The 25281-nt window shown below is 42.7% G+C and overlaps 1 protein-coding gene and 1 long non-coding RNA gene across 13 annotated transcripts in view; one reads left to right on the top strand and one right to left on the bottom strand.

Moving 5' to 3' along the window:
* The window catches only part of YAP1 (Yes associated protein 1), a 135137-nt gene extending 120117 nt beyond the window's left edge, over positions 1 to 15020 (bottom strand). For 8 of the 12 annotated variants that reach the window (XM_027563930.1, XM_027563932.1, XM_027563938.1 and 5 more), the window contains exons 1-2: positions 14688 to 15005; positions 11698 to 11948 (exon numbers count right to left, since the gene is read on the bottom strand). In XM_027563930.1, the coding sequence (XP_027419731.1) occupies positions 11698 to 11948; positions 14688 to 15005 (569 nt within the window). Of the gene's footprint in view, positions 1 to 11697; positions 11949 to 14687 lie in introns of all 12 variants that reach the window. The other 4 variants (XM_027563929.1, XM_027563931.1, XM_027563933.1 and 1 more) reach the window with 1 other exon arrangement.
* On the top strand, positions 14729 to 20013 carry LOC113905935. The gene is made up of 3 exons (XR_003514759.1): positions 14729 to 14816; positions 19313 to 19421; positions 19865 to 20013. It is a non-coding gene; the product is annotated as an uncharacterized LOC113905935 (long non-coding RNA).
* Positions 20014 to 25281: the final 5268 nt, after the last annotated feature.

Here is a 25281-nt window from a genome sequence, read left to right as displayed (position 1 = left end):
CCTGTCTGGTCTATCAAGACTGATATATCATTAATTTTGCCCCAACTCCACAGAGGGGATCCCAGCGAACCCTTAAAACAATGCCTTCTACATAAAACCAAGAGGTAAGGGCCTATGAAATGAAGAGACCACTAAGCACATACAGTGAATCCAAATAAGGCAATTAAGAATAGGAGAGTGAAAGAAATCACAGACATATCCATGCAAGTGATCCAACACACACCATTCAAAACCAAGTGGGTCTTTTTTATGAAAAATCACCCTGTATTTGAGGGAGAAGTGGGAGCTGTGCAAATCCCTATCTGGAGTGACAGGCACTAACTGAAAAACCGAAGAACAGTCAGGGATATGGGGGACGGTTATCTTCAAGCACAGAGGACAATGATACTAACTTTATCTATCACTGTGCAGAAACAGCGATTACTGCGTGACCCGTAAGAAGAGATCTGTACCAGTCCTAACAGGAAAGTCTGCATACCCCTACAACTGGGAGGGGTCAACAGTGATCTATTACATCAGCTGGCGACCATCCAGACTACACAATTTCGGAAATATAACCTGTATCAGTCTGAACATGTGTAGAGGAAAAACAGAAACATCTGTATCCTGGCCAACTCTTCCCCAGAGTTATTTTTTTTGTTTTTAAAATGAAAAAAAAAAAGTTATCCAGGAAAGCTTGGTAAGTTTTAACTGCGACTCTATCACTGGTAACGATTAGTTCCAGGCATTCTCAGAAAGCTGATTTAGCTCATTTCTAAATTAGTACTTAGTCATTTTAACACACCACCTTACATATTTAACTAAGATGTATTGATTCTGTTCCATTCCTCTACGCCATTCAATATTTTAATACCTTTTACCACCCCAAAGTATGCACCTTTTCAGTATCATTTAGCACTCTTCTCTAATGCTAGAGTGTTCTGGTCTGGTTTTGCGTTGGTCACGTAAGATTTTATGCAGTTTTTAAAAAGTTTGCTTCTTCTTTTTATTAAGAATTTCCAACTTTTTAAACTACTCAAGGAAGAGACTGCTGAAAAAGTGGATCTGAAGAAATTCAACTTGCTGCCAACAAAGGGTCCTAACACATCTCTGTTACTGCCTAAGGTGAATCCATTTTAACCTAAACCCAGTTTTCATAAAATTCTAACTTTTTACACATCCATGGCTTTTTTATATGTAAACAATACTCTCTTAATATCACTCTATGACATCTACAATGGCCTGTCGAAGGCAGCACAGGTCACTTTTCTGAGCCATCAAGAGAGCACTTGTTAGAGAGCAACCAGCTAAACTGAGGCGGGGTCACGCTGCGTGCTTCTGGGGACTAGCCCACGCAAGGACACTAGTAACTGTTTAATGACTTTAGACATGCATACGCGCTTTCTTTAACATCTATGTTGATAAAAACTAGGTGAAAGGAAAAGAATGAAAGAAAATATATGTGCTGATTTCCTAAGGCTATTTTACTTTTAAGCCCTACTTTTTAAAGCAGTGGATACTAGACAGAAAACTTGAAAATGACATGAAAAACAGGATCAGCTCCATTATTATATGTACAGATAGGAATTAAGTCTCCGGGCTCCATGCCCCTTCACACTTTTCAGGATCCAAATCCTCTGAACAAACTGATGATACACTGCCGAAAGCCAACCTCCCTGTTATCAGAGCAAACGGTTCCCTCCTTTAGCGAAATCTAATACGATGACTGAAAGCAGCAAAATCGACGCTGAAAGAGACCAAGGACACTGAATTAATCACTTGCCTGGTAAAAGCACTTATTTAAGTACTGATTTAAGAGTTATCCTGTAATATTTAAGTCAAATCATATGAATTTGTCAGTGGTTACTGTTTGGAGCTTAGAAAACTGTCAACTTTATATAGTCAAGTTAATAACTGCAAAATTGAAATCACAAAAATTAAGCCTATATTCAACTGTTTAAAACCTACTGCACACACTCCCTTCCCTGGCCTAGGCAGAAAATGCGAAATTTATGTTCCAGAGAAGCGGACTTGGAGGGTCTGGATTCACGTACCTGGCACAGCCAAGAGCAAGGATGAAGCCCCACACTTTCAGCCCCAAACACTAGCTGCCAGTCTTAACACACATTCCATGGCCAGAGCTCTAGCGAGGGGGCTGGCAGATTTTATCTGGAGAAACTGGCCACTACAAGAGAGCTACTGACATTTAAGGCTTCCCACAACTTCAGGGCCTGGTTGGTGCCTATTACATCACTCTCCAGTGAAGCCCACTTAAGACACCGAAAGCAGAAGAAAACTTAAGAAGAAACACCCGCTGTAGTACCCTTAAAGAGCTATGACAGTACTACATCCATGGAATAAGAACAGTATGCTATTAAAAAATAACAAAGGAACAATGAGCTCAGAAACGAGTCCCTAGAAATTAAGCATGATAAATATCTTTCTGGAAAAACAAAAAAACAATTGAAAGTTAAGAGTTGAAAGAATCTCCCAGAAAGCGTAACAAAAGGCTAAGAAAAGGAAAAACAGGAAGGAAAGATAAGAAAATTCAAGAGCTATTCTGACTGGCAGGAATTCCAAAAACAGAGAAGACATGAAAAAGACTGGAAGAAATTATCCAGGAAATAATAAAAGACCCCAGGAGCAAAGTACAGGGAAATTACACTGCAAAATTTTGAAGGGCACCATTCACACTGAGGACTGAGTTTCCAAACAACATGATTTTTACAATGAATTTTTAAAAGTGCATACCAAAGCATACTATGAACTTTAAGATGTCCCCCACCAACCAAAAGTAAAGGGGGGGAAAAAACCTAAAATCACCGCAGAAAGCAAATAGGGTTTAACTGTTCAATAAGAAGATAGCATAGAATGGAGTATTACTTTCTAAACTCTAATGGAAAATAGCTTGAGTTCTACAACCAAACTGCCCTCAGATGCCAACAGATAAAGATACTTTTAGACATCAGATCAGATCAGATCAGTCACTCAGTCGTGTCTGACTCTTTGCGACCCCATGAATCACAGCATGCCAGGCCTCCCTGTCCATCACCAACTCCCGGAGTTCACTCAGACTCGTGTCCATCGAGTCAGCAATGCCATCCAGCCATCTCATCCTCTGTCGTCCCCTTCTCCTCCTGCCCCCAATCCCTCCCAGCATCAGAGTCTTTTCCAATGAGTCAACTCTTCACATGAGGTGGCCAAAGTACTGGAGTTTCAGCTTTAGCATCATTCCTTCCAAAGAAATCCCAGGGCTGATCTCCTTCAGAATGGACTGGTTGGATCTCCTTGCAGTCCAAGGGACTCTCAAGAGTCTTCTCCAACACCACTGTTCAAAAGCATCAATTCTTCAGTGCTCAGCCTTCTCCACAGTCCAACTCTCACATCCATACATGACCACAGGAAAAACCATAGCCTTGACTAGACAAACCTTTGTTGGTAAAGTAATGTCTCTGCTTTTGAATATGCTATCTAGGTTGGTCATAACTTTCCTTCCAAGAAGTAAGCGTCTTTTACTTTCATGGCTGCAGTCACCATCTGTAGTGATTTTGGAGCCCAGAAAAATAAAAGTCTGACACTGTTTCCACTGTTTCCCCATCTATTTCCCATGAAGTGATGGGACCGGATGCCATGATCTTCCTTTTCTGAATGTTGAGCTTTAAGCCAACTTTTTCACTCTCCACTTTCACTTTCATCAAGAGGCTTTTGAGTTCCTCTTCACTTTCTGCCATAAGGGTGGTGTCATCTGTATATCTGAGGTTATTGATATTTCTCCCGGCAATCTTGATTCCAGCTTGTGTTTCTTCCAGTCCAGTGTTTCTCATGATGTACTCTGCATAAAAGTTAAATAAACAGGATGACAATATATAGCCTTGACGTACTCCTTTTCCTATTTGGAACCAGTCTGTTGTTCCATGTCCAGTTCTAACTGCTGCTTCCTGACCTGCATACAGATTTCTCAAGAGGCAGATCAGGTGGTCTGGTATTCCCATCTCTTTCAGAATTTTCCACAGTTTATTGTGATCCACACAGTCAAAGCCTTTGGCATAGTCAAGAAAGCAGAAATAGATGTTTTTCTGGAACTCTCTTGCTTTTTCCATGATTCAGCGGATGTTGGCAATTTGATCTCTGGTTCCTCTGCCTTTTCTAAAACGAGCTTGAACATCAGGAAGTTCACGGTTCACATATTGCTGAAGCCTGGCTTGGAGAATTTTGAGCATTACTTTACTAGCATGTGAGATGAGTGCAATTGTGCGGTAGTTTGAGAATTCTTTGGCATTGCCTTTCTTTGGGATTGGAATGAAAACTGACCTTTTCCAGTCCTGTGGCCACTGCTGAGTTTTCCAAATTTGCTGGCATATTGAGTGCAGCACTTTCACAGCGTCATCTTTCAGGATTTGGAATAGCTCAACTGGAATTCCATCACCTCCACTAGCTTTGTTCATAGTGATGCTTTCTATGATTATACAGTGGAAGTGAGAAATAGATTTAAGGCCTAGATCTGATAGATAGAGTGCCTGATGAACTATGGAATGAGGTTCGTGACACTGTACAGGAGACAGGGATCAAGACCATTCCCATAGAAAAGAAATGCAAAAAAGCAAAATGGCTGTCTGGGGAGGCCTTACAAATAGCTGTGAAAAGAAGAGAAGCGAAAAGCAAAGGAGAAAAGGAAAGATATAAACATCTGAATGCAGAGTTCCAAAGAATAGCAAGAAGAGATAAGAAAGCCTTCTTCAGTGATCAATGCAAAGAAATAGAGGAAAACAACAGAATGGGAAAGACATCAGAGATACCAAAGGAACATTTCATGCAAAGATGAGCTCCATAAAGGACAAAAATGCTATAGACCTAACAGAAGCAGAAGATATTAAGAAGAGATGGCAAGAATACACAGAAGAACGGTACAAAAAAAAAAAGATCTTCGTGACCCAGATAATCACGATGGTGTGATCACTTTTAGACACAGAAGATCTCAAGTTAGCTACCTACAACCTTTTTCTCAGCAAATGCCTGAGAAAGTTCATCTCTAAGAGTGAGTAAATCAAGAAAGAGAAAAATAGCAAACAGGGTATCAAACCAGGAAGAGTGATACAGGGACTTGCCAGGCTGAGAGTGAAGCAAAGTCCTAGTAAGATGACTCTGAAGCAAGCTGAAAGCAACCCATCTAGCGCAGGGTTGGAAGACAAAAGGTTCAGGGATGTCCCCAAGGGGCCAAAAGAGCAACAGGAATACAAATGAGAAAAATGAGACACTTAACAATTCCAAGAGAATATCCAAGTTGTTCAGAAAATCACATTACATTATACAACTCAGCTGTACGCAAACCCTAGAGTCTTAACAATACTAGTAAGAATACTAGCAAAATAGTTTTAGCAATTATAGTGGCAAGGTAAAGGAAAGGGGAATTTTAGAGGGCGCAGAAAAAATTGTAAATGGTAGTATAGCATATTTTATAAATACATAATTTTTTAAAAGGGGGAAAATCTCAGAAGAACTGGAAGTGTTTGCCTCTGGAGAATGTAAGTCAGAGATAAAGAAAAGTTCTGTTAAAACTGCTCTTTTCTTTATGACCCTTATAGCAGCAAGGGATTTTCTCAATCTATGTATATGTTACTCCCCTATAATTAAATTTCAAAATATATATTTACAGATGATGCTATATAAACATGAACGAATCTTCAATCTTCTTTCTCTGGCAGAAATCTAGTGCTTCCTAACATTATTCTTTCCTGAATTTTCCAATTCTCTCTAATGAACTTTCATAATTTAAAAAATACTTTCATTAAAAGTCCACAAAATCGATACATGGGAGAAGAAGCAAAGGAAGGAAGGACAGTTTTATAAATATAAAACAAAGGAACCCCACATTCATGATTCTACAGAAAAAAAAAAAACAAAAACAAAAAAATCCACTTCTTACCCCTACCTCCTAGATGACAGGATTTACTAAGTTCTTTCCTCAAACCTTACTTCATACTATAGTCACCTCAGGATATGTGAGAAGTTAAAATTTCAGGCAACTTTATAAATACACAATCAACTGTGTGAAGGCTCAAAGTAGCACTCTCAAGAAAGACACTTTCACTCTAAAGCCCAGATCAACTAGTCTACAGCAAGTCTTCATGCATGTATCAAAAAGCTCATTCTCTAAACATATTTATTGGTTAAACAAAGACCTTACTTTAAGTCTCCTCACTTTAGGTTAAGTAAGAAATTGCCAGAGCAGAGAAGGAGCTTCTAACAAACTGTACCCTCACCACCCTCAAAACAAAATTTAGTTGAAAAATTTGCTAAGTCTATTGAGTAACACTATCCTGTGCAGAGAAAAAGCCCACTAAAGTGAAAATAAGTAGGTAATAGTACTAACCGCAAACAAAACACTGAAAATATTTGGTAGAAGGAAATAGTAATATTTTAAATAGACAGCTCTATTCATTTTGCTAATTTCCAACACTATTCAGAGAAACATCATCTTATCACTTGATGTGTTAAAGACTGTGATTCTTTTCATGCTAAGCGCCAAATAAGGATTAAACTACCGACCACTTCTTCTTGTCAAAAATATTAAAGGGAAGGGGGAAGAAAAAGACCATTGTGATTTATACCAAACTTCTTTTGTTTGCTTTCAGAAGGGGTCAAGCCCTGCGCAAATAGAAGTGCTTCCACGGGGGCAGTACTGTTCCCAGGAAACTTTGTGCTACAGTACTTGAGCATCCAGAACCATGAAGTAATTCTTCTTCATAAAAACAGAAATGTCCTTTTCATGGCTTGAAGTTCTGATTAATCCGCGAATCAGAAGCCCTTTTTGTAAAACCTGCATCACTTAGTAACCATAGTTATAGAATCACACAGCTCTTTAAGACTTTCTTTTATATGTGCTACTCAACTATTATTAAACTTTCAAGTCATAATTAATGGCTAAATTATACTATCACTTAAGGTAGCAAATTAAGTTTGAATAATCTTAACCCTTAACAACGGATTTTTAAAACAACTTCACTTTGATTTGCCCTAAGTCCAAACTTCACAAATATTTTGACAAATAGATTACATTTAAAGCTTACATCTTCCCAAAAATCTGAAGGTAAAATGAAAGTCAGAGTCATACTAGCATTACTATCTTAAGATGCTATTTTTCCAACTACAATGTAAAACATACTTTTCTATATTACTAACGAGGACTGATCTCAGGGTTTCAAAAAGTTTTTAAAGTTTCAACTATTTGACTATCACCCAGGCTTTTTTCTACAGTTAACATGAAGCTTCGGGGGAGAAATACTCTTAACGTTACTTTTTAAAGAAAATTTGCCTACCATCTTGCAGCTAACTGAGTTTGCTGCAATTAAACTTCTAGTTTAATAAAGATCAAGTACCTGTCTTAGTTCACACTGACAATACTCATTATTTTTAGGAAAGTAAGTTCTATGTTCTATTTATTGTCACACTCACCATCTTCCAACTGTTTTTCCCTACCACCATGTTCAACACTTTCGCCGGCGTTTTCCTGCCTAAATCTGTGGCACGGCAGGCCATTCTTCCCGGGGTGCCCACCCACTGAGCAGAAGGAAGCATTTTTCCTGAGAGCTGAGGGTGTGCTTTCATCTCTCTCCACTCAGTCTCAATCAGCGAGACAGGCGGGTAGGTTGGCCATCCCCGCAGACAGGGAAGTAACTCTGTGGGGATTTTTAAAACTCAAGTACAATTGACTTACAATATTATATTAGGGAATATTTTGTGACTGCAATTTCAACTGTTTGTGGGCTCCCCCCCACCCCCACCCACCCCCGGCTTTTCTGGGTTTTGTTTTTTTGCAGCTTAATCAACAGTTAAGGGCAATATCACAGGCTTTTCATTTTTAAAGGGAAATCATTTGGGTTACATTTGATATAGCAAGAAACCAAAGGAGCAGATTAGCCTGTCAATAAAACTGTTCCTTTTAAAAACACCTAATATTTATTACAGTAGCAATACACAATATATGTGTTCATACTCTTCTAAGTGTTTGGGACAAGATGCAAGATCAAATTATTATAACAAGAAACAATTTAATTGATAATCTGTCTCCTTAACTGATGCATGTTTGAAGTAGCTTTACTTAGGGTTAGAGGAACATTCATTTCGAAAACAAGGTAAGGGTCAAAAAAAAAGACTCCAATCACTTACAACAATTAATAACACCTAGAAGGCAACTTCATTTAATGTTGGAATACGGGCTAATTTCTATGCTGTGGAATGTCAAAAATCTCTGAAAAGATACCTTTTAAAACTGTGAATCAAGATACTCAATATACTTGTTAATAAAATCACAGCCACAAGAAACCTTGAATCTTCAAGGTTTAAAAACAGAGTCCCATTATTTAGAAAATGATAAGAAAACAGAAATGAAACAAAATGACCTCTTAAAAATTAGAAGATTATTAAAACAATGAAAATCTACACATTTTTAAAATCACTGGATGAGACTTCTTATATCAAATTATAAGTTCTTATATGCTACATTTTACATAAGAAGTTCTTTGTATGTCATAACAGTTACAGAGCATTAGAGTCAATAAAACAAACTGGAGAAGTAAGAACACTCTTGTAACCAGAGATATAGAATTCTAATTCAGGAAGTTATTCAGCAGCTTATAAAGAAATAGGAAGTTGTTGACCAACTACTTGAAGAACTATTTCCTGTAGGAAAACTGTAAGACAGATGAAGAAAGCAGTAATTCTCAAAGCAATAAAAGAATTCTCTTAAAGCTCAATACACAATTTTGAAGGAATTAGTTTTAAACAGTAAACTCAGTAGAACAAATATTATACCTAGTACGCAGACTAAACTTAAAATACTTCATTATCATACCAGAACCTGAGTATGTGTCACTGATAAACAGCTAGGACCATACTTCCACCTTATCACTTGCCAACCTAAGGCATCAGTCTTCTCCAGAAAATCTCACTGATGGAGGCAGGGCTTTAAAAGTCCCAACAGCTGCCTGCCTGTAATCCTTCCCTAGTTATGCTGCCTTGAAACAACAGGATGGGCCAACTAACTTCAAAGTCATTTATCTAATGTCACAAGACAATAATCAGTTGCTTCCAAAGTAAATGTTTCTAAGTTTTAAATTATATCATCTTGCAAATTTAGACCATTTATGGTCAGATTTCTCCATGCCAAGTGTGTATTTCAACATATTATATACTTTGTAACTTAAAATTAGGGCCAACAAGTATCTTAAAAAATGTATAGTAAGGTGCAGCTTTCACTGTTGAAATGAGTGTGAAGTCTCTAATTTAAATCTTCATTCTACATCTAGCCAGCAATAAGAATCTTCTTTAGACACAAGAGGAAAGTGCTGCTCATTGCAAAGAGAGCTTGACTTTAAAATATCAAACCCAGAATAAAAATGAACTTCGACAAATAACAACCCTGCTCCAAAAACTTCATTTATTACCTTCAACTCTAAGTCAAGGCAGATACTCATCTCATTTCCTGTGCAACACACAAAAATAAGTTGTTTAGGACAACTCACATGCCCCACGACATCATGGAAATAGCTACCAACTGGATGTGAACTAATCTTTCTATAACTCTTCTCCAACTACACACTGCTCATAAAGCAGATCCTTTAGAAGATACTAAATTTCTAAGTCCACATCCAACTTCCACAGCCAGTGCTGAGGGGCCCTCTCCGTAATTCCTGATGCGTACCAACTAACCCATGATTTTGCTGACTTTTACTGACCGAGATCAATCATAAGGGGACACCTTTTTATTTCTGAAGGTTTGATGTGAGCCAAATATTCCACAGAGTCAAAAATTTTCACGATTCTTATCACATAATAAACCTAATTTTACTTCCAGTGAGAATCTCTCAAAAATCTTGAAAAACAATCATGCTAATCTATCTTCTTTCCAGTTTTTCTTTTCCATGGAAACCACTACCCATATGGCATAATTTTCAGATCATTTTGTCCTGGTTTACCTTCGCCAGAGGCTCACTTGAGTGGGGTGTTTGGGGTGGGGGGTGTACGTGTTTCCTTTGTTAATCCACCTCTGAGAGAGACACTTTCTCAAAGAAAGCAGCACTGGAAACTTTAAAAAATAAAATACAGAACATTTCAGGTCAAAACAAAAAGATTATTAAATGTACATACATAAAAATGTAGGCAGATGTCACCTCGAAGCAATTATTACAAGATACAAAAGACGAAAAGGGGAGCATAAATGTTGCTCTTTAATCACAGACTTGCAGCTATAACATCAACCAAAGAAGAGAGGCAAGCCGGCTATTAAACTGTTTAAAAATCTCCCCAGGTCAGCATGCGACCCAGCAGGGAGAGCTTCAGAAAAGTACAGCCTTTCTTTTTCCTAACAACCTGGTTTGTTTCCACTCCTTTTCCCTTCAAGACACATCCCTCACAGCGAGCAACTCTTTCAATCATTTACTGTGGATGTCTGCTTCAGAACAAATGATCTTGCTCATGCAGATGAGTTTGCCAGACTTGTGTGTACCTTCCAGTCTCAGGCTCTTTATTGTTCTGGTTGAAACCTGACCCTCTGAAATGGATACCGGGACACCAGAAAACGATTTAAAAAAGAAAAAAGTTGCAGGAAAGGGGGGAAAAAAACTGCAGAAACTTTTCAAGATCAAACTTTTCCCTCTGCTTTTCTCCTAAATAAGCTTGTCACAAAACTGTATCTTACACTGAAAGTTAACAACCTGCCCTGAAAGGCAATATAAAATATTAAGATATACAACAAAACAGTATTATTATTATTGTATTATCTGATCTAATGAATAAATGTTACATTTGCCTTGGGAGTAAACTGTCAAAGACAGATGTCAATCAAAACTTGGATTGTTTTAATTTTATTATCTCAACATGATTGAACAGAACTTAGCAACTTTTTGAAAATATCAATTTCAGTCTATAATTACTTATAGGAAACATTCTGTACTTATGCCAAAGAAGCCAAATAAAAATATTAAAGTCTTATCTATAATTTCAAAGTGAGAGGAAACAAAATTCTACTTTGATCTTTTCAGCTTCAATGAAAATTTGCCACATTTGTTAAACACACAAAAAATAAGGCTGAGAAAAACAAATAACCCAATAGCCTTGTTTTTGTTTACCCTGAGAAGAGGGATTCTATTTTGAAGACCTGCTGGCTCAAAAGAAGTTTGCTACTGAACTGCTGCATATCAAATATGAAAATGCATATTTCTCTTTGCTTTTTGAGGGAGAAAATGATAATACACATCAAACTGCAGCTAAAGGGTCCGTCATCTCACACCTAAAATACTGTAAAATCAGACTTCCAGGGAAGTCGTACTTATTTTTATAGTTCTTTTCTACCAGTAAAATGTTTAAAAAGGTAAGTTGTGCCCTACATACTTCATAAAACTATGCCAGCCTCCTAATTCTCTCAATTTCAAATTCTTCATGGGATCCTTTCAGTTTAGAGCTAGGCTAATTAACAGGTTTGGCACAAACTCAAAATGAGAACATCCTAACTGCCACAAAAAAAAGTTTAGTAAGAGGCTATGAGCCAGGAATCCATAAAGCTTTCAAAATATTACCCAAAGAAGGTATTTAGGTCGTACCATCCTGGAAAAAAAATAATTATGGAAGAGATCACTGAGCTTGACATAAATATTAAGGAAAATATAAAAATAAATCGTATCTTGGTGCCAGAAAATATTCCCCCACCCTTTTTCCACTTACTTTAAGAAGTACCTCTGACCAGAAGATGTCTTCGCCATCTCCCAGCCGGCTGGCAGAGGCACATCGTCAGGGATCTCAAAGGAAGACTGTCGAAGGTGCTGAGCAGCCGGCGCGGCTGCCGGGCCGGAGACCACTCCCGTGGGGGTCAGCGTCCCCGGAGACACGGCTCCCAGCTGCAGGGACGCGGGGGACGAGTGAGCCCGCACGTGCTGCGGAGTCAGCGCCCCGGCGGTGCCTGCATCGGTACTGGCCTATCGGGAAGGTGAAAACAAAGACTTCTTAAAATACGTTCTCAAAGAGAGTCCTTGCAAACTTCTCCAACTGATATTTGGTCGCCATGAAATTCTAAATACCAAAGGTAAATTTCAACATTTAACACAGAGGAACACAGGTTGCAGATGGATACTTTTAAAAGCCGAGGTAAACGCCAAGGCAGTGTAGGTGTTTTTCCCAACTTCTAAACTGTTTTAGGTATAAACAAAACCCAAAGAATCAAATGACTATGGACTCCCCACCTTTTTTCAAAACTAAGTTTTACGTAATTGTTTTCAAGCCCTAAACACAAGACAGGTGTCATTTTTTTCTCACCATGGACAAATGTCATCAATACAGCAACCATCAAAATTTATACAACTTTTAAGAACTGCAAAAGATCCAGAAACATCCAAAGATTCTTTAAAAGCCACCTAATGAATGAAATATAAACCCAGCCATATGTTTGTACCTAGATGATAAAGATGTCAACAATGTAACTACAACGGTAACTTAAGAATTTACATACTTACATATTTACAACTGTGTAGCAGCACAAAAACTCCTGAACTCAGACCCTAAAGATACGGGTTTCAGTCCAACCTGGCTAGTGTGACACATTGGACAATATCTTACTCTCTGAGCCTCAAGTTTTCTCATTTGTAATAGCTTTTTTTTCCCCCCCAACGATGGAAAAATGAGGCAATAAATGAACTTATATTCAAATATTCAATAATTTGTGAAAAACAGTATTTACAACCCACATTCATACTATTCATAAGCAAATATAGTTATTTAAATTCCTTAATTAGAGTTAGGGTTTGATTATCAAAAAGTTAAAATTCCCCAGATTCATAAAACCAAGGAAGAGAGACTGGAAGCAATCAGCAAGGGCACCTATGCCTTGATGTTAAATCATATATATTCTGAGTTTCCAATCAGAATAAATTGGAATTTAGGACTCATTAGCAGAAATAAAAGTCAAACTTACAGATGCACACTTGGTCAACAAACGCATTAAAACAAATAAAACTGTAGTAAATTGTGAATATTATGAATCCATAAACTGCTGATACAAACTTTCATGCAATCATTTACTAGAAAAATAGGTACAATTTTCAATGGCAATTCTTTTCGGCTTATAGATGCCACAAAATGGGGAATTCAATATCCTATGGGTATTATGCTTTCGAAACATATTAACCAGCAGCATAGCTGTGCAGACGGTGGGGTGCAATGCCAACACACATTTTTACCCACGAGTCCGGAAACTCATTTCCAGGGGTAAGAGAAAGCAGCACACCTAAGTCTACTTCTTACAAACTGAAATATTTAGGGCAAGCAGCTAAATTGTTTTTCCTTCCTCTCCCTTAACCCAGGTTTTTGTCAGCAGGTTAAGTGAGTTTTTCTGAGTTCCCAAAACCCCTTGGTCTGAGGGAGGAGAACTTATCACAGGCCTGCAAATAGGAGGGGCGATGGGAGTGGGGGCGATAAGTGTTCTTTCCGCTCAAGTTACAGTCGAGTGGACTAACTTCATCGCAGTTATTTGGAAAACCAATTAACTTTTGGGCAAATTTCCTATGCTGAAGTTTAGCCTGAAGCAAGTTCTTTTTTAAAAAGTAAAGAGAGAAAGAAAAATCTCCCCTAAACAAATCTTCTGGGACCGATCGGAATGTTAACACTTTCATGATATAAGTTGCACTTCAACGCTGGATCACGTTGACAAAATAATCGAACGCTGTGTATGTGGGACAGCCATGTTCATATCCTCAGTAAGAATTAAAGAGCAATGGCGAGCCTCGAATTAGTCATCGCTTCCCAAACATTAACTTCTAATCACAGCTGAACTAGGCAGGACTCGGCCTGTGAGTCAACCTGCGGAGCGTTATCAAAGGGTTGTGTTAAACCCCAGGCGCGGTGCAACCCAGCCCAGGGCCCGCGCGCCGTGCAGATGTGGCCCATTTAAAAGCATTTCAGCGGACTGTAAATAATCGTCCGCCGTGGGGAAGCCAGCACGTGAGCCCACTGCGTTTCGGGGAGAGTGAGCCTGCGCGAGTTGCAGAGCGCAAGGGGGAAGGGCCGGGGTGAGAGCGCCCAACTCCATAAACAACTTCCAGGAAAGTCTGGATCCTGTGCTCTGCGAGAGCCGGGGCCGCGAGGAGGAGAAGTGCTCCCGGGAGGGGGAGGGGGACAAAGAGCCCGGGACCGCCCGGGCCGGTTCGAGCCCCGGCCCTGCTCCACGCTGGCCAACGAGGGCACGACTCCGTGCCTCCCGGGGAGACTAGGGGGCCCGGGGAACCCCGGAGGAGATGGGGCCCGGGGCGCGACTCCGCCCGCGGAAGCCAGGGCCGCCCCCGCTCGCGGCCCGGCGGCGGGAGCGGAGGTGCGGGGAGCGCGCGCATTGTGCGAGCCCCCCGCGGCCCGGCCGCCTCGCCCGCCCCTGCCTTCCCCCCCACTCCGCCGGGAGCCCGCGGGGGAGCAACGAAGGGAGCAGGCGAAGCGGGCCCCCGGGGGCTGCAGCCGCCGAGACGGACTCCCGGGGGCGGGGGGGTACAAATCTCGGCCTCGGACTCCAGAGGAGCGCGGCGCCCCGACCGGCCCGCCCCTGCGCGCGCCCATCCCCGCCCCGCCGGCGCCCCCGGAGCCCACACCCCCCAAGCGCCCCCGCCGGAGCCCCCAGAGCCCCCGAGCCGGGGGCCCGCCCGGCGGGGAAACGGGAAGACGGGCGGCGCGGTTACCTGTCGGGAGTGGGATTTGGGCTCGGGCGGCTTGAAGAAGGAGTCGGGCAGCTTCCGGAGCCTCATGGGCACGGTCTGCGGCACGTTGGCCGTCTTGGGGTTCATGACGGCGTTGAAGAGCGCCTCCAGGTCGGTCTCCGAGTCCCCCCGGACGTGCACGATCTGGTGGCCGGCGGGGGGAGCCTGCGGCGCCGCCGGGGGCCCCGGGGGCGCGGGCTGCCCGGGCGCGGACGGCGGGCCCTGGCCCTGGGGGGCCTGCGCGGGCGGCGGCCCCTGGCCCTGGGGGGCTGGCTGCGGCGGGGGCGGCCCGGGATCCATGGCTCCTGCCTCGCCCGGCGGGCGCGGGCTCCGCCCGGACGGCCCGGCTCGACGGGCCGCGGCGGGAGAAGCGGCGGGCGCGGCGCTGGCCTCGCGCTCAGGGCCGGGGGCTGCGCCGCGGCCCCGCAGCCCCCGCCCCGCGCCCGGCTCCGCGGGCCTGCGGCGCGTCGGGAGGGGCGCCGGAGACCGGGGCCCGCGGCGCCCGCGCTCGCTCCCTCGGCCCGAGCTGCGGCCGCACGGCCCGCGCCGCTCCCCTCCCCCTCGCCCGGTTTCCTCTCCTTGTTCCTTCCTTCCTCCCTTTCTCTCCCCCGGCGGCGGCCGCTCCCGACTGAGACGCAAACTCGCCTCGGACGCCAAAACTAAAGTTGGGAGACGCGCCCGCCCGAGCGGCCGCGGCCCCGCCTCCTCGCGGCGCTTCCTTCCTCTGCGCGCCCGCCCGCGCCAGATGCTCAGGGAAACTTTCCCCGGCGAGGGCGCCGCATTCCTGCGGACTCCGGCCGCCGCCGCCCCGCCCGCCCGCGTGCCCGCCCGCCCGGCCTCCGCGGGGCCTCGCGGAGCCGCGGCCGCGGCCGGGAGCGTGCTTGGCGCCCCGCGCCCGGGGAGCCGCCGGCCCGACGACGCGCGCGGGGCGGGTCCAGGTCGGAGCCCTGGCTCCGCTGGGAGCGCGGCCGCCCTGGTCGCAGGGGGTCCGCCCGCCCGCCCGGCCTGGCCGCCTCCCCCTCGCCCTCGGGAGCGGCTGCGAGGCGCCCCTCGCCCCTCGCTGCCGGACAGCTAAGGCAGAAAGGAGTCGGGCGGGGACGGCGGAGTCCACCGACGCCCGCCCCGCGTCAGCCCGACCGCACCGACGGGAGTGCTCATGTGGGCTCACGGCGAGGGTGGACCTAAAATGGTACCCGTAACACACATTGACTTAATAAGGATCCATTTTTTTAAAAAACATGAACTTGATACTTTTCACTTCTTAAACATGCAAAACCCACTTGAAAGACATAAACCAGTTTTGGGATTTGAAGCTTAAAGACTAAATCTGGGACTCAGTTTCATTTACTAAGTAACCAAAAAATTGCCTTTGTTTAAAGTGAAAACATTTTTTTAGTACTCAGATTTGCAACATAGTCGTGAAAACTTGAACGGGGAAGAAGTCCACGCTTAACTTCAAGTATTGCTCTGTGTACCTGTCTTATCCTTGACGGGATGGGAGCCTACTTTCTTTGTTACCCCTGTGCCTGGGACCTTAACTTTCACTTTGTGATAGTTGACCGAATAAGAAGTAAATGGGTGAGGAACTCACACCACGCACCTGGCTCTCTTTGTGGCGGTGTCATACATGGAAGGAGTCCTCTTGAAATCACTCAAGAGCCATGAAAATGTGTTGGGGTTTTTTGTTTGACCGTGCTGCTTGCGAACTTGTGCCTCCAGCAGTGGAAGCAGGGAGTCCACTGGAGTGCCAGGGAATTCTCCAAAATTTGTTTCTTGTTTCATACAGTCTGATTTTTTAAAAAGCTGCTTTACTGAGATATCCCATTCCATAAAATGTGTCCATTCAAGCAATCCAGTATTTTTCGTGTATTCACGGGGTTATGCAACATCACTCTGATTTTAAATCCACTAGTTAATTATAAAGAAAAACTAGCTTCCTGTTTTAATGTTTGTGTCTGCAATGCTAGTGAAACAATGTGTAAATAGGATTAAACAAGAAAAGGTCCCCTGAGCAAAAAACAAAAACAAACACCTCTTCCTCCAGCCAGACCAGTTGGTTCAGTTCAGTCGCTCAGTCGTGTCCAACTCTTAGACCCCGTGGACTGCAGCATGCCAGGCTTCCCTGTCCTTCACCAACTCCCGAAGTTTACTCAAACTCAAGTCCGTTGAGTCGGTGATACCATCCAATCATCTCATCCTCTGTTGTCCCCTTCTCTTCCTGCCTTCAGTCTTCCCCAGCATCAGGGTTTTTTCCAATGAGTCAGTTCTTCGCATCAGATGGCCAAAGTATTGGAGTTTCAGCTTCAATATCAGTCCTTCCAATGAATATTCAGGCCGGATTTCCTTTAGGATTGACTGGTTGGATCTCCTTGCTGTCCAAGGGACTCTCAAGAGTCTTCTCCAACACCACAGTTCAGAGGGAGCTGTATCACTTGGTGTGAAAGGGTGGGCCAGGGAAAGAGGCCTCAGCCCCTCAAGATTTTAAGGCAAGTTTCTAATCAACTGCTCTGGATTCCACTTTCATGTGAAGAATGAGATCTGCCTTCATGATGCCCATGCCTGCTTTTCTATTTATCTCCACTCCATCCCCAAATGAAGCCTCCCAGGGGATGTTAATGGTAAAGAACCCACCTGCAATGCAGGAGGCATAATAGACATGGGTTCAATTTCTGGGTCGGGAAGATCTCCTGGAGGAAGGCGTGATAAACCACTCCACCATTCTTGCCTGGAGAATCCACGAACAGAGGAGCTTGGAGGCTACAATCCATAGAGTCAAAAAGAGTCAGACACAACTGAGTGACTTGTAATGCACATCCCCAAATGTCAAGTGCGTTTAACCACAAATTTATAAGTTCTGGAGTTACAGATATTTGAATTCAGATCCCAGATCCACCATTTACTCTCTCTGTGACATTGGACAAGTGACTTATTTCCTAGTCTTTAATTTCTTTAATGTTGGGGTCAGGTAACGACACCTACTGCATATGTTGAGACAAGGAGTCAATGGACATACAGTAAGTATTAATACTTAGCCCAGCTTTTGGCATGGGGTGAGATCTGCATAAATGTCAGCTCTCACCGTCCTGTGTTCACAGACTACTTCTCCTGGCCTCTCCTTTGCCACAGTGCTCCTCGGGGACACTGCCGGCAGCCCCTTCCTCTCACATCTGATAATCAATCCACACCAACGAAGCCTTTGCACACAAACTATGCATTAAGTTTTTCAACTAAAAAAACAAAAGAAAAAATCCTTTTTAAGAACGAAAGTGATTGAAAACCTGGGATTGTAATGCAAGTTGTCCCTTCACTAGAGTATTTATTACTATGAACACTGTAATTAAAGGGCTTAGGGTACAGCCGAGGTTGCTTTGTTCAGTATTGTTTCACCTGCCGTTCAGTTGAGAACAAAATTACTTTGATAAGTGGATTTAAAGGCTCTCTGGAGTGATGTTATGTTCTGTAAGCACCTCAGTAACATCAACCAAGATTTTGTAATTGACTATTCCTCATCTATAAATTTCAGTCACAGGTCAGCAAGGGATAAAGATAACATGAATTCAATCCTTTGTCCCCTCTGTTCCTCTCCAGCTCCACTTTTAGAGCAATAATTAACCCAAGGCTCTTTGAGACAGGGAGTTGCCTTCTTCATACACAGACCCACGGTATCCCAGATCACTTTCCACATCCATGTAGATCACTCTCTGAGAACACTAGTCTTGCAATGACTTGCCCTCTCAGCTACAGGGGACCGTCTTCTCCACTTCATTTAGCGATCTGCACCTATGTCCACACCCCACCATCATCCAGAAATACTCTAACTGTGAAATCAAGCTATATTATACTATTCCCTTAATGATTCATACCTCATTTAAACTATTAACCTCTGTCTTTTCTACCAACCGATCACTCCTGTTTTCACTTCTTTCCCAATTCAGTTTAGAAATTGTAACTCATTGCTTCAGCCTCTGTTATCATCTGTGTCCTCAAGTTTATTGTATTTCAATAAGCTGGATCTATTAAACTGGATTAATCCAGTCATCTGTCTTTTCTATTCTAATACCTGAGGCTGATAGGGGGCCTGGGCCCCACATTCATTAACAGCCTCAAATGAAACTTGTGACAGTTACAGCAGTCAGAATGGCCATCATCAAAAATTCTACGAACAGTAAATGCTGGAGAGGGTGTGGAGAAAAGAGAACCCTCTTGCACAGTTTGGTGAGATGTAAATTGATACAGCCACTCTGGAAGACAGTATGGAGATTCCTTAAAAAAAACTAGGACTAATACCACCATTTCACCCAGCAATCCCACTACTAGGCATAAACCCTGAGGAAATGTAAACATGTGACAGTTTTCCAAATGAAGTTATCCTGTCATCCCACAGATATCCCTATGCAAGTACAAGAAAGCATTCACTGGAAACTTAAACTTTGTCCTTTTATTAAATGACACCATCTGTAATGCATTATGAATTAATATTTTAAGTAAAGTCTGTAATTATGGAATGAATAGCACAATTTTATTGTGTAGTAATGATTGTCAGTTATTAATTTGTGAAGTATAAGGATTTGAAACATTCTCTGATTTTGTAACTCTTGGCATTTCAGCATGCTCAAATACACAGAGGGGCTTGAAAAGAGGAAGCATCCAGCCCTCTCCCACTCAGCCTCCTCCAGAAAGCCTGGCTGACACCCTGGTTCTTGGGAACAGCTGGAGGTAATCTCACAGGCAGGTGGATTGGTTCTCCTCCACATTTATAGTCCCTAACCATGTTTCCAGAGAAGGCAATGGCACCCCACTCCAGTACTCTTGCCTGGAAAATCCCATGGACGGAGGAGCCTGGTAGGCTGCAGTCCGTGGGGTCGCTAAGAGTCGGGCATGACAGAGTGACTTCACTTTCACTTTTCACTTTCCTGCATTGGAGAAGGAAATGGCAATCCACTTCAGTGTTCTTGCCTGGAGAATCCCAGGGACAGTGGAGCCTGGTGGGCTGCCATCTATGGGGTTGCCCAGAGTCGGACATGACAGAAGCGACTTAGCAGCAGCAGCAGCACCAACCATGTTTCCTGGTGTCCACAGTCAGCTTCTCACTCATATGATATTCTAAACTTTGCCACTCTCCTCCTCATGTTTATTTATCATCCTCCCCTGCCTTTCAGAAAATCACATCACCTCCTGCTGCTCAGGGAACAGAAGACCACCATACACAAAAGACCTAGAAGTCTTCCCCTGAACCTCAGATATGCAGATGACAACACCCTTATGGCAGAAAGCAAAGAGGAACTAAAGAGCCTCTTGATGAAAGTGAAAGAGGGGAATGAAAAAGCTGGCTTAAAACTCAACATTCAGAAAACTAAGATCATGGCATCCAGTCTCATCGCTTCATGAGAAATAGATGGGAAAACAATGGAAACAGTGACAAACTGTTTTCTTGGGCTCCAAAATCACTGCAGATGGTGACTGCAGCCATGAAATTAAAAGACTCTTGCTCCTTGGAAGAAAAGCTATGACCAACCTAGACAGTATATTAAAAAGCAGAGACATTACTTTGCCAACAAAGTCCGTCTAGTCTAAGCTGTGGTTTTTCCTGTAGTCACGTATGCATGTGAAAGTAGGGCCATAAAGAAAGCTGAGCGCCGAAGAATTGATGCTTTTCAACTGTGGAGAAGACTCTTGAGAGTCCCTTGGACAGCAAGGAGATCCAACCAGTCCATCCTGAAGGAGATCAGTCCTGAATATTCATTGGAAGGACTGATGCTGAAGCTGAAACTCCAATACTTTGGCCACCTGATGCAAGGAACTGACTCACTGGAAAAGACCCTGATGCTGGGGAAGACTGAAGGCAAGAAGGAGAAGGGGATGACAGAGGATGAGATGGTTGGATGGCATTACGGACTTGATGGACATGAATTTGAGTAAGCTCTGGGAGTTGATGATGGACAGGGAAGCCTAGTGTGCTGCAGTCCATGGTGTCACAAAGAGTTGAGCATGACAGAGCAACTGAACTGAACTGAACCTTCAGAAACATGTATACAACTGCACAAGCCCTTCTCTCCACAGGTACATTTTTGGGACAAGCAGTCTACATGCCTGTTCTTCACTTCCTCACCTTTTGATCATTTACCCTTTGACTCAACCCATCTGAAACTGAACTCTTTACCCCTACCGTCGTCAACCTTATACCACACACACACCCTCCCAAGCCACATCCTTCTGATTCACCGTCTCAGTTAATGGCATCAGGATCCACCCACTTGTTCAAACCAGAAAACTGAGTGTCCTCTTAATCACCTCCCTGTCACCATCCAACCAGTTAATACATGTGGTGATTTTCTTTCACATCTTGGAAAGTCTACTGCCCAACTCCAGGTCTATTTCCACTTCGACCACTTCCCATCACTTTCTGCAGAGCTTCTCAGATCGTGTCCCTGCTTCTAGTTTTGCATGGTTGCATCAGACATCTATTCTGACTCCACTCACTCCATCAGAGTGACTTTTCTAATGTGCAGGTCTGATCATGGTGTGATATCATTCGAGACAAATTCAGCTCCCTTGGCATAGTATGCAAGGTCCTTTGCTTCTCTCCTCCACTGAACTCTTAAGACTCACTTATATAAGTTCTGTTTTCCAGGCTTACTGAACCACTTATGGTTCCTTGAATAAGCCATTTGCGCTCTCAGCTTTGGCCTCTGCAGGTGCTACTCTTGCCCTTTGGAACCTTTACTCCCTTTTCACCTGGTTTCCCTTGGTACTTGAATTGCAAAGCTTCTCAGTGGGAAGTCCTCCTGGGCTCTGCCCTTCTTACTGGCCTCCACCCCACAGCAGCTGAGAGGCCGCTCCTCTGGGCTCTCACAGAAGCCACCCAGCACTTCCATCATGGCTTTTTTCATAGTCATAATGTTTGTATGTTTCTGTGTCCCCAACACTACTCTGGGAGCTTCTACAACAATATCTCCCATCTTTTATTCTTATGCCAGTAAATGCTTAACAATAGACACTCAATAAAAAGAAAAGAAGGAAGGGAGAGAGGTAGGGAGGGATCCCAGAGCTCCAGAGTAAAGATTTGGGTTTGCTGCCATGACTCTGATTGTGAAAATTCAGTCTCCACAGAACAGACAGATGTTTCTATGTCATATACCTCCAGGACTTACATTTAATAAATGCTAGTGAATTTGCCTGACTTTTCAAATGTTCTTGATGGAATAAAAGGAACAGTTAACATTATGCCAGACACTGTGCTAAGTCATTTAATCCTTATAACAACTCCTTAAAATTAAAAATTCAAATTAAAAGAAACCTATTATAGATGAGGAAATAGAGGCAGAGACAAGCTTGCCAAAGTTGTACTGCTAGTAGTGGTAGAGCTGAGTTTGAATCTGCAGTTTTAAGTCCAGAATTCAAACTTCCCATAAGGCACATTACATTTAATTTCAGATAATTCAAAAGGGTTATTGACAAATTTATACATATAGAAAGATAAGAGGGTATAGGAACCCTGTTATCTAAGAAATATTTTATTTATTTCTATTGACCAATAAGTGCTAGTTTAGGCTTATAAAGTCTTAGTGTTAAATGTCAAGGACAATCTGGATTGATATTGGAGAAGTCCAACTGAAAGTGTAAAGAGACACAATCTTTTGTCCCAAAGGAGATGCTTGGAAACATTTTACTCTACAATATAATTTTAGGGCTTTTCATACTGTGAGGGACATAGATTACCTCAGTTCATGAGACTCTAATTTAAGAGTTCACAGAAAGGAGAAAGTTCGAGTGCCTGGAGTCAGACATCATGGAGCATTACACCTTGCTCAGGATTCTTTGTAGCCCTAACCTTAAGGTGTGTGTGGGGAGAGGGGATGGGGACTCTAAATCTTGCAGAATCCATCACTGTCTATTTGTAAATTCTCTATCACAGTGACCCGTACTCAGCTTCTCTTTGGTCTAAAGCTGGAGAATTCTTTTCTTCCTTCTTTTCCTCTGATTTCTCTTCACTCATAGTTTCAATAGCTTCAAAGCTTCTGCTTATTCCCTTCTATTTTTGGATCTTCCTAATGGTGTGCTAACTATAGGAGTGGATGAAATTAAGATGAAACATTTGTATAAGTACTTGTAGAGTGCTAACTTTGTGCCAGGCATTGGTAGCAATTGGTATAATGATGCCTATTTCATAGGGTAATAAAAAAATTAAATAGGAAGTATGAATGAGTTTTTATTATTGCATCATGAGGATGATGCAATAATAAAAGAAGCGCCAAGATTTAGTTGACTTGGAATAATTCAGTACAGTTCAGTCACTCAGTCATGTCCAACTCTTTGTGATCCCAGGGACTGCAGCACACCAGGCTTCCTTATCCATCACCAACTCCTGGAGCTTGCTCAGACTCATGTCCATTGAGTCAGTGATGCCATCCAACCATCTCATCCTCTATCAATCCCTTCACCTCTTGCCTTCAAAGTTTCCCAGCATCAGGGTCTTTTCTTATGAGTCAGATCTTCCCATCAGGTGGCCAAAGTACTGGAGCTTCAACATCAGTCCTTTCAATTAATATTCAGGACTGATTTCCTTTAGGATGGACTGGTTGGATCTCCTTGCAGTCCAAGGGACTCTCAAGAGTCTTCTCCAACACCACAGTTCAAAAGCATCAGTTCTTCTGCACTCAGCTTTCTTTATGATCCAAATCTCATATGCATATATGACTACTGGAAAAACTATAGCCTTGACTAGATGGACCTTTGTCAGCAAAGTAATGTCTCTGCTTTTCAATATGCTGTCTAGGTTGGTCATAGGTTTTCTTCCAAGGAGCAAGCGTCTTTTAACTTCATGGCTGCAGTCACCATCTGGAGTGATTTTGGAGCCCCCCAAAATAAAGTCTGTCACTGTTTCCTTTGTTTTCCCATCTATTTGCCATGGCACCAGATGCCATGATCTTAGTTTTTTGAATGTTGAGTTTTAAGCCACCTTTTTCACTCTCCTCTTTCACTTTCATCAAGAGGCTCTTTAGTTCCTCTTCACTTTCTGCCATATAGGATGGTGTCATCTGCATATTTGAGGTCATGGATATTTCTCCCAGCAATCTTGATTCCAGCTTGTGCTTCATCTAGCCAGGCATTTTGCATGATGTACTCTGCATATACAGCCTTGACATACTCCTTTCCCAGTTTGGAACCAGTCCATTGTTCCATGTCCAGTTCTAAGTGTTGCTTCTTGACCTGCATACAGATTTCTCAGGAGGCAGGTAAGGTGGTCTGGTATTCCCATCTCTTGAAGAATTTTCCACAGTTTGTTGTGATCAGTTTGGGTAGTCAATAAACCAGAAGTAGACATTTTTTTGGAACTTTTTTCTTTTTCTGTGATCCAGTGAATGTTGACAATTTGATCTCTACTTTCTCTTCCTTTTCTAAATCCAGCTTCAACATCTGTAAGTTCAGTTCATGTATTGTTGAAGCCTAGCTTGGAGAATTTTGAGCATTACTTTACTTCTGTGTGAGATGAGAGCAATTGTGCAGTAGTTTGAACATTCTTTGGCATTGCCTTTCTTTGGGATTGGAATAAAAATGACCTTTTCCAGTCCTGTGGCCACTGCTGAGTTTTCCAAATTTGCTAGGATATTGAATGCAGCACTTGCATAGCATCATCTTTTAGGATTTTCAGTAGCTCAGCTGGGATTCCATCACCTCCACTAGCTTTCTTCGGCCCACCTGACTTCACATTTCATGATGTCTGGCTCTAGGTGAATGATCACACCATCGTGGTTATCTGGGTCATGATGATCTTTTTTGTATAGTTCTTTGGTGTATGCTTGTCACTTCTTACCATCTTCTGCTCCTGTTAGGTCCATACTGTTTCTGTCCTTTATTGTGCCCATCTTTGCATGAAATGCTCCCTTGGTATCTCTTAATTTTCTTCAAGAGATCTCTAGTCTTTCCCATTCTGTTGTTTTCCTCTATTTCTTTACATTGATCACTTATGAAGGCTTTCTTATCTCTCCTTGCTGTTCTTTGGAACTCTGCACTCAATGGGTATGTCTTTCCTTTTCTCCTTTGCCTTTTGCTTCTCTTCTTTTCTCAGCTATTTCTAAGTCCTCCTCTGAAAACCATTTTTCATTTTTGCATTTCTTTTTCTTGGGGATGGTCTTGATCCCTGCCTCCTGTACAATGTCATGAACCTCTGTCCATAGTTATTAAGGCACTCTATCAGATCTAATCCCTTGAATGTATTTGTCACTTCAACTGTATAATTGTATGGGATTTGATTTAGGTCATACATGAATGATCTAGTGGTTTTCCCTGCTTTCTTCAATTTTAAATCTGAATTTGGCAATAAGGAGTTCATGATCTGAGCCACAGTCAGCTCCCAGTCTTGTTTTTGCTGACTGTATAGAGCTTCTCCATCTCTGGTTGCAAAGAATATAATCAATCTGATTTTAGTATTGACCATTTGGTGATGTCCATGTGTAGAGTCTTTTCTTGTGTTGTTGGAAGAGGGTGTTTGCTATGACCAGTGCATTATCTTGGCAGAACTCTGTTAGCCTTTGCCCTGCTTCATTCCGTACTCCAAGGCAGAACTTGCCTGTTA

This window comes from Bos indicus x Bos taurus, chromosome 15, assembly GCF_003369695.1.
Source record: "Bos indicus x Bos taurus breed Angus x Brahman F1 hybrid chromosome 15, Bos_hybrid_MaternalHap_v2.0, whole genome shotgun sequence".
Classification (NCBI taxonomy): domain Eukaryota; kingdom Metazoa; phylum Chordata; class Mammalia; order Artiodactyla; family Bovidae; genus Bos; species Bos indicus x Bos taurus.
The sequence above is the reverse complement of the archived record's forward strand: the minus strand, read 5'-3'. Positions and strand labels throughout refer to the sequence as shown.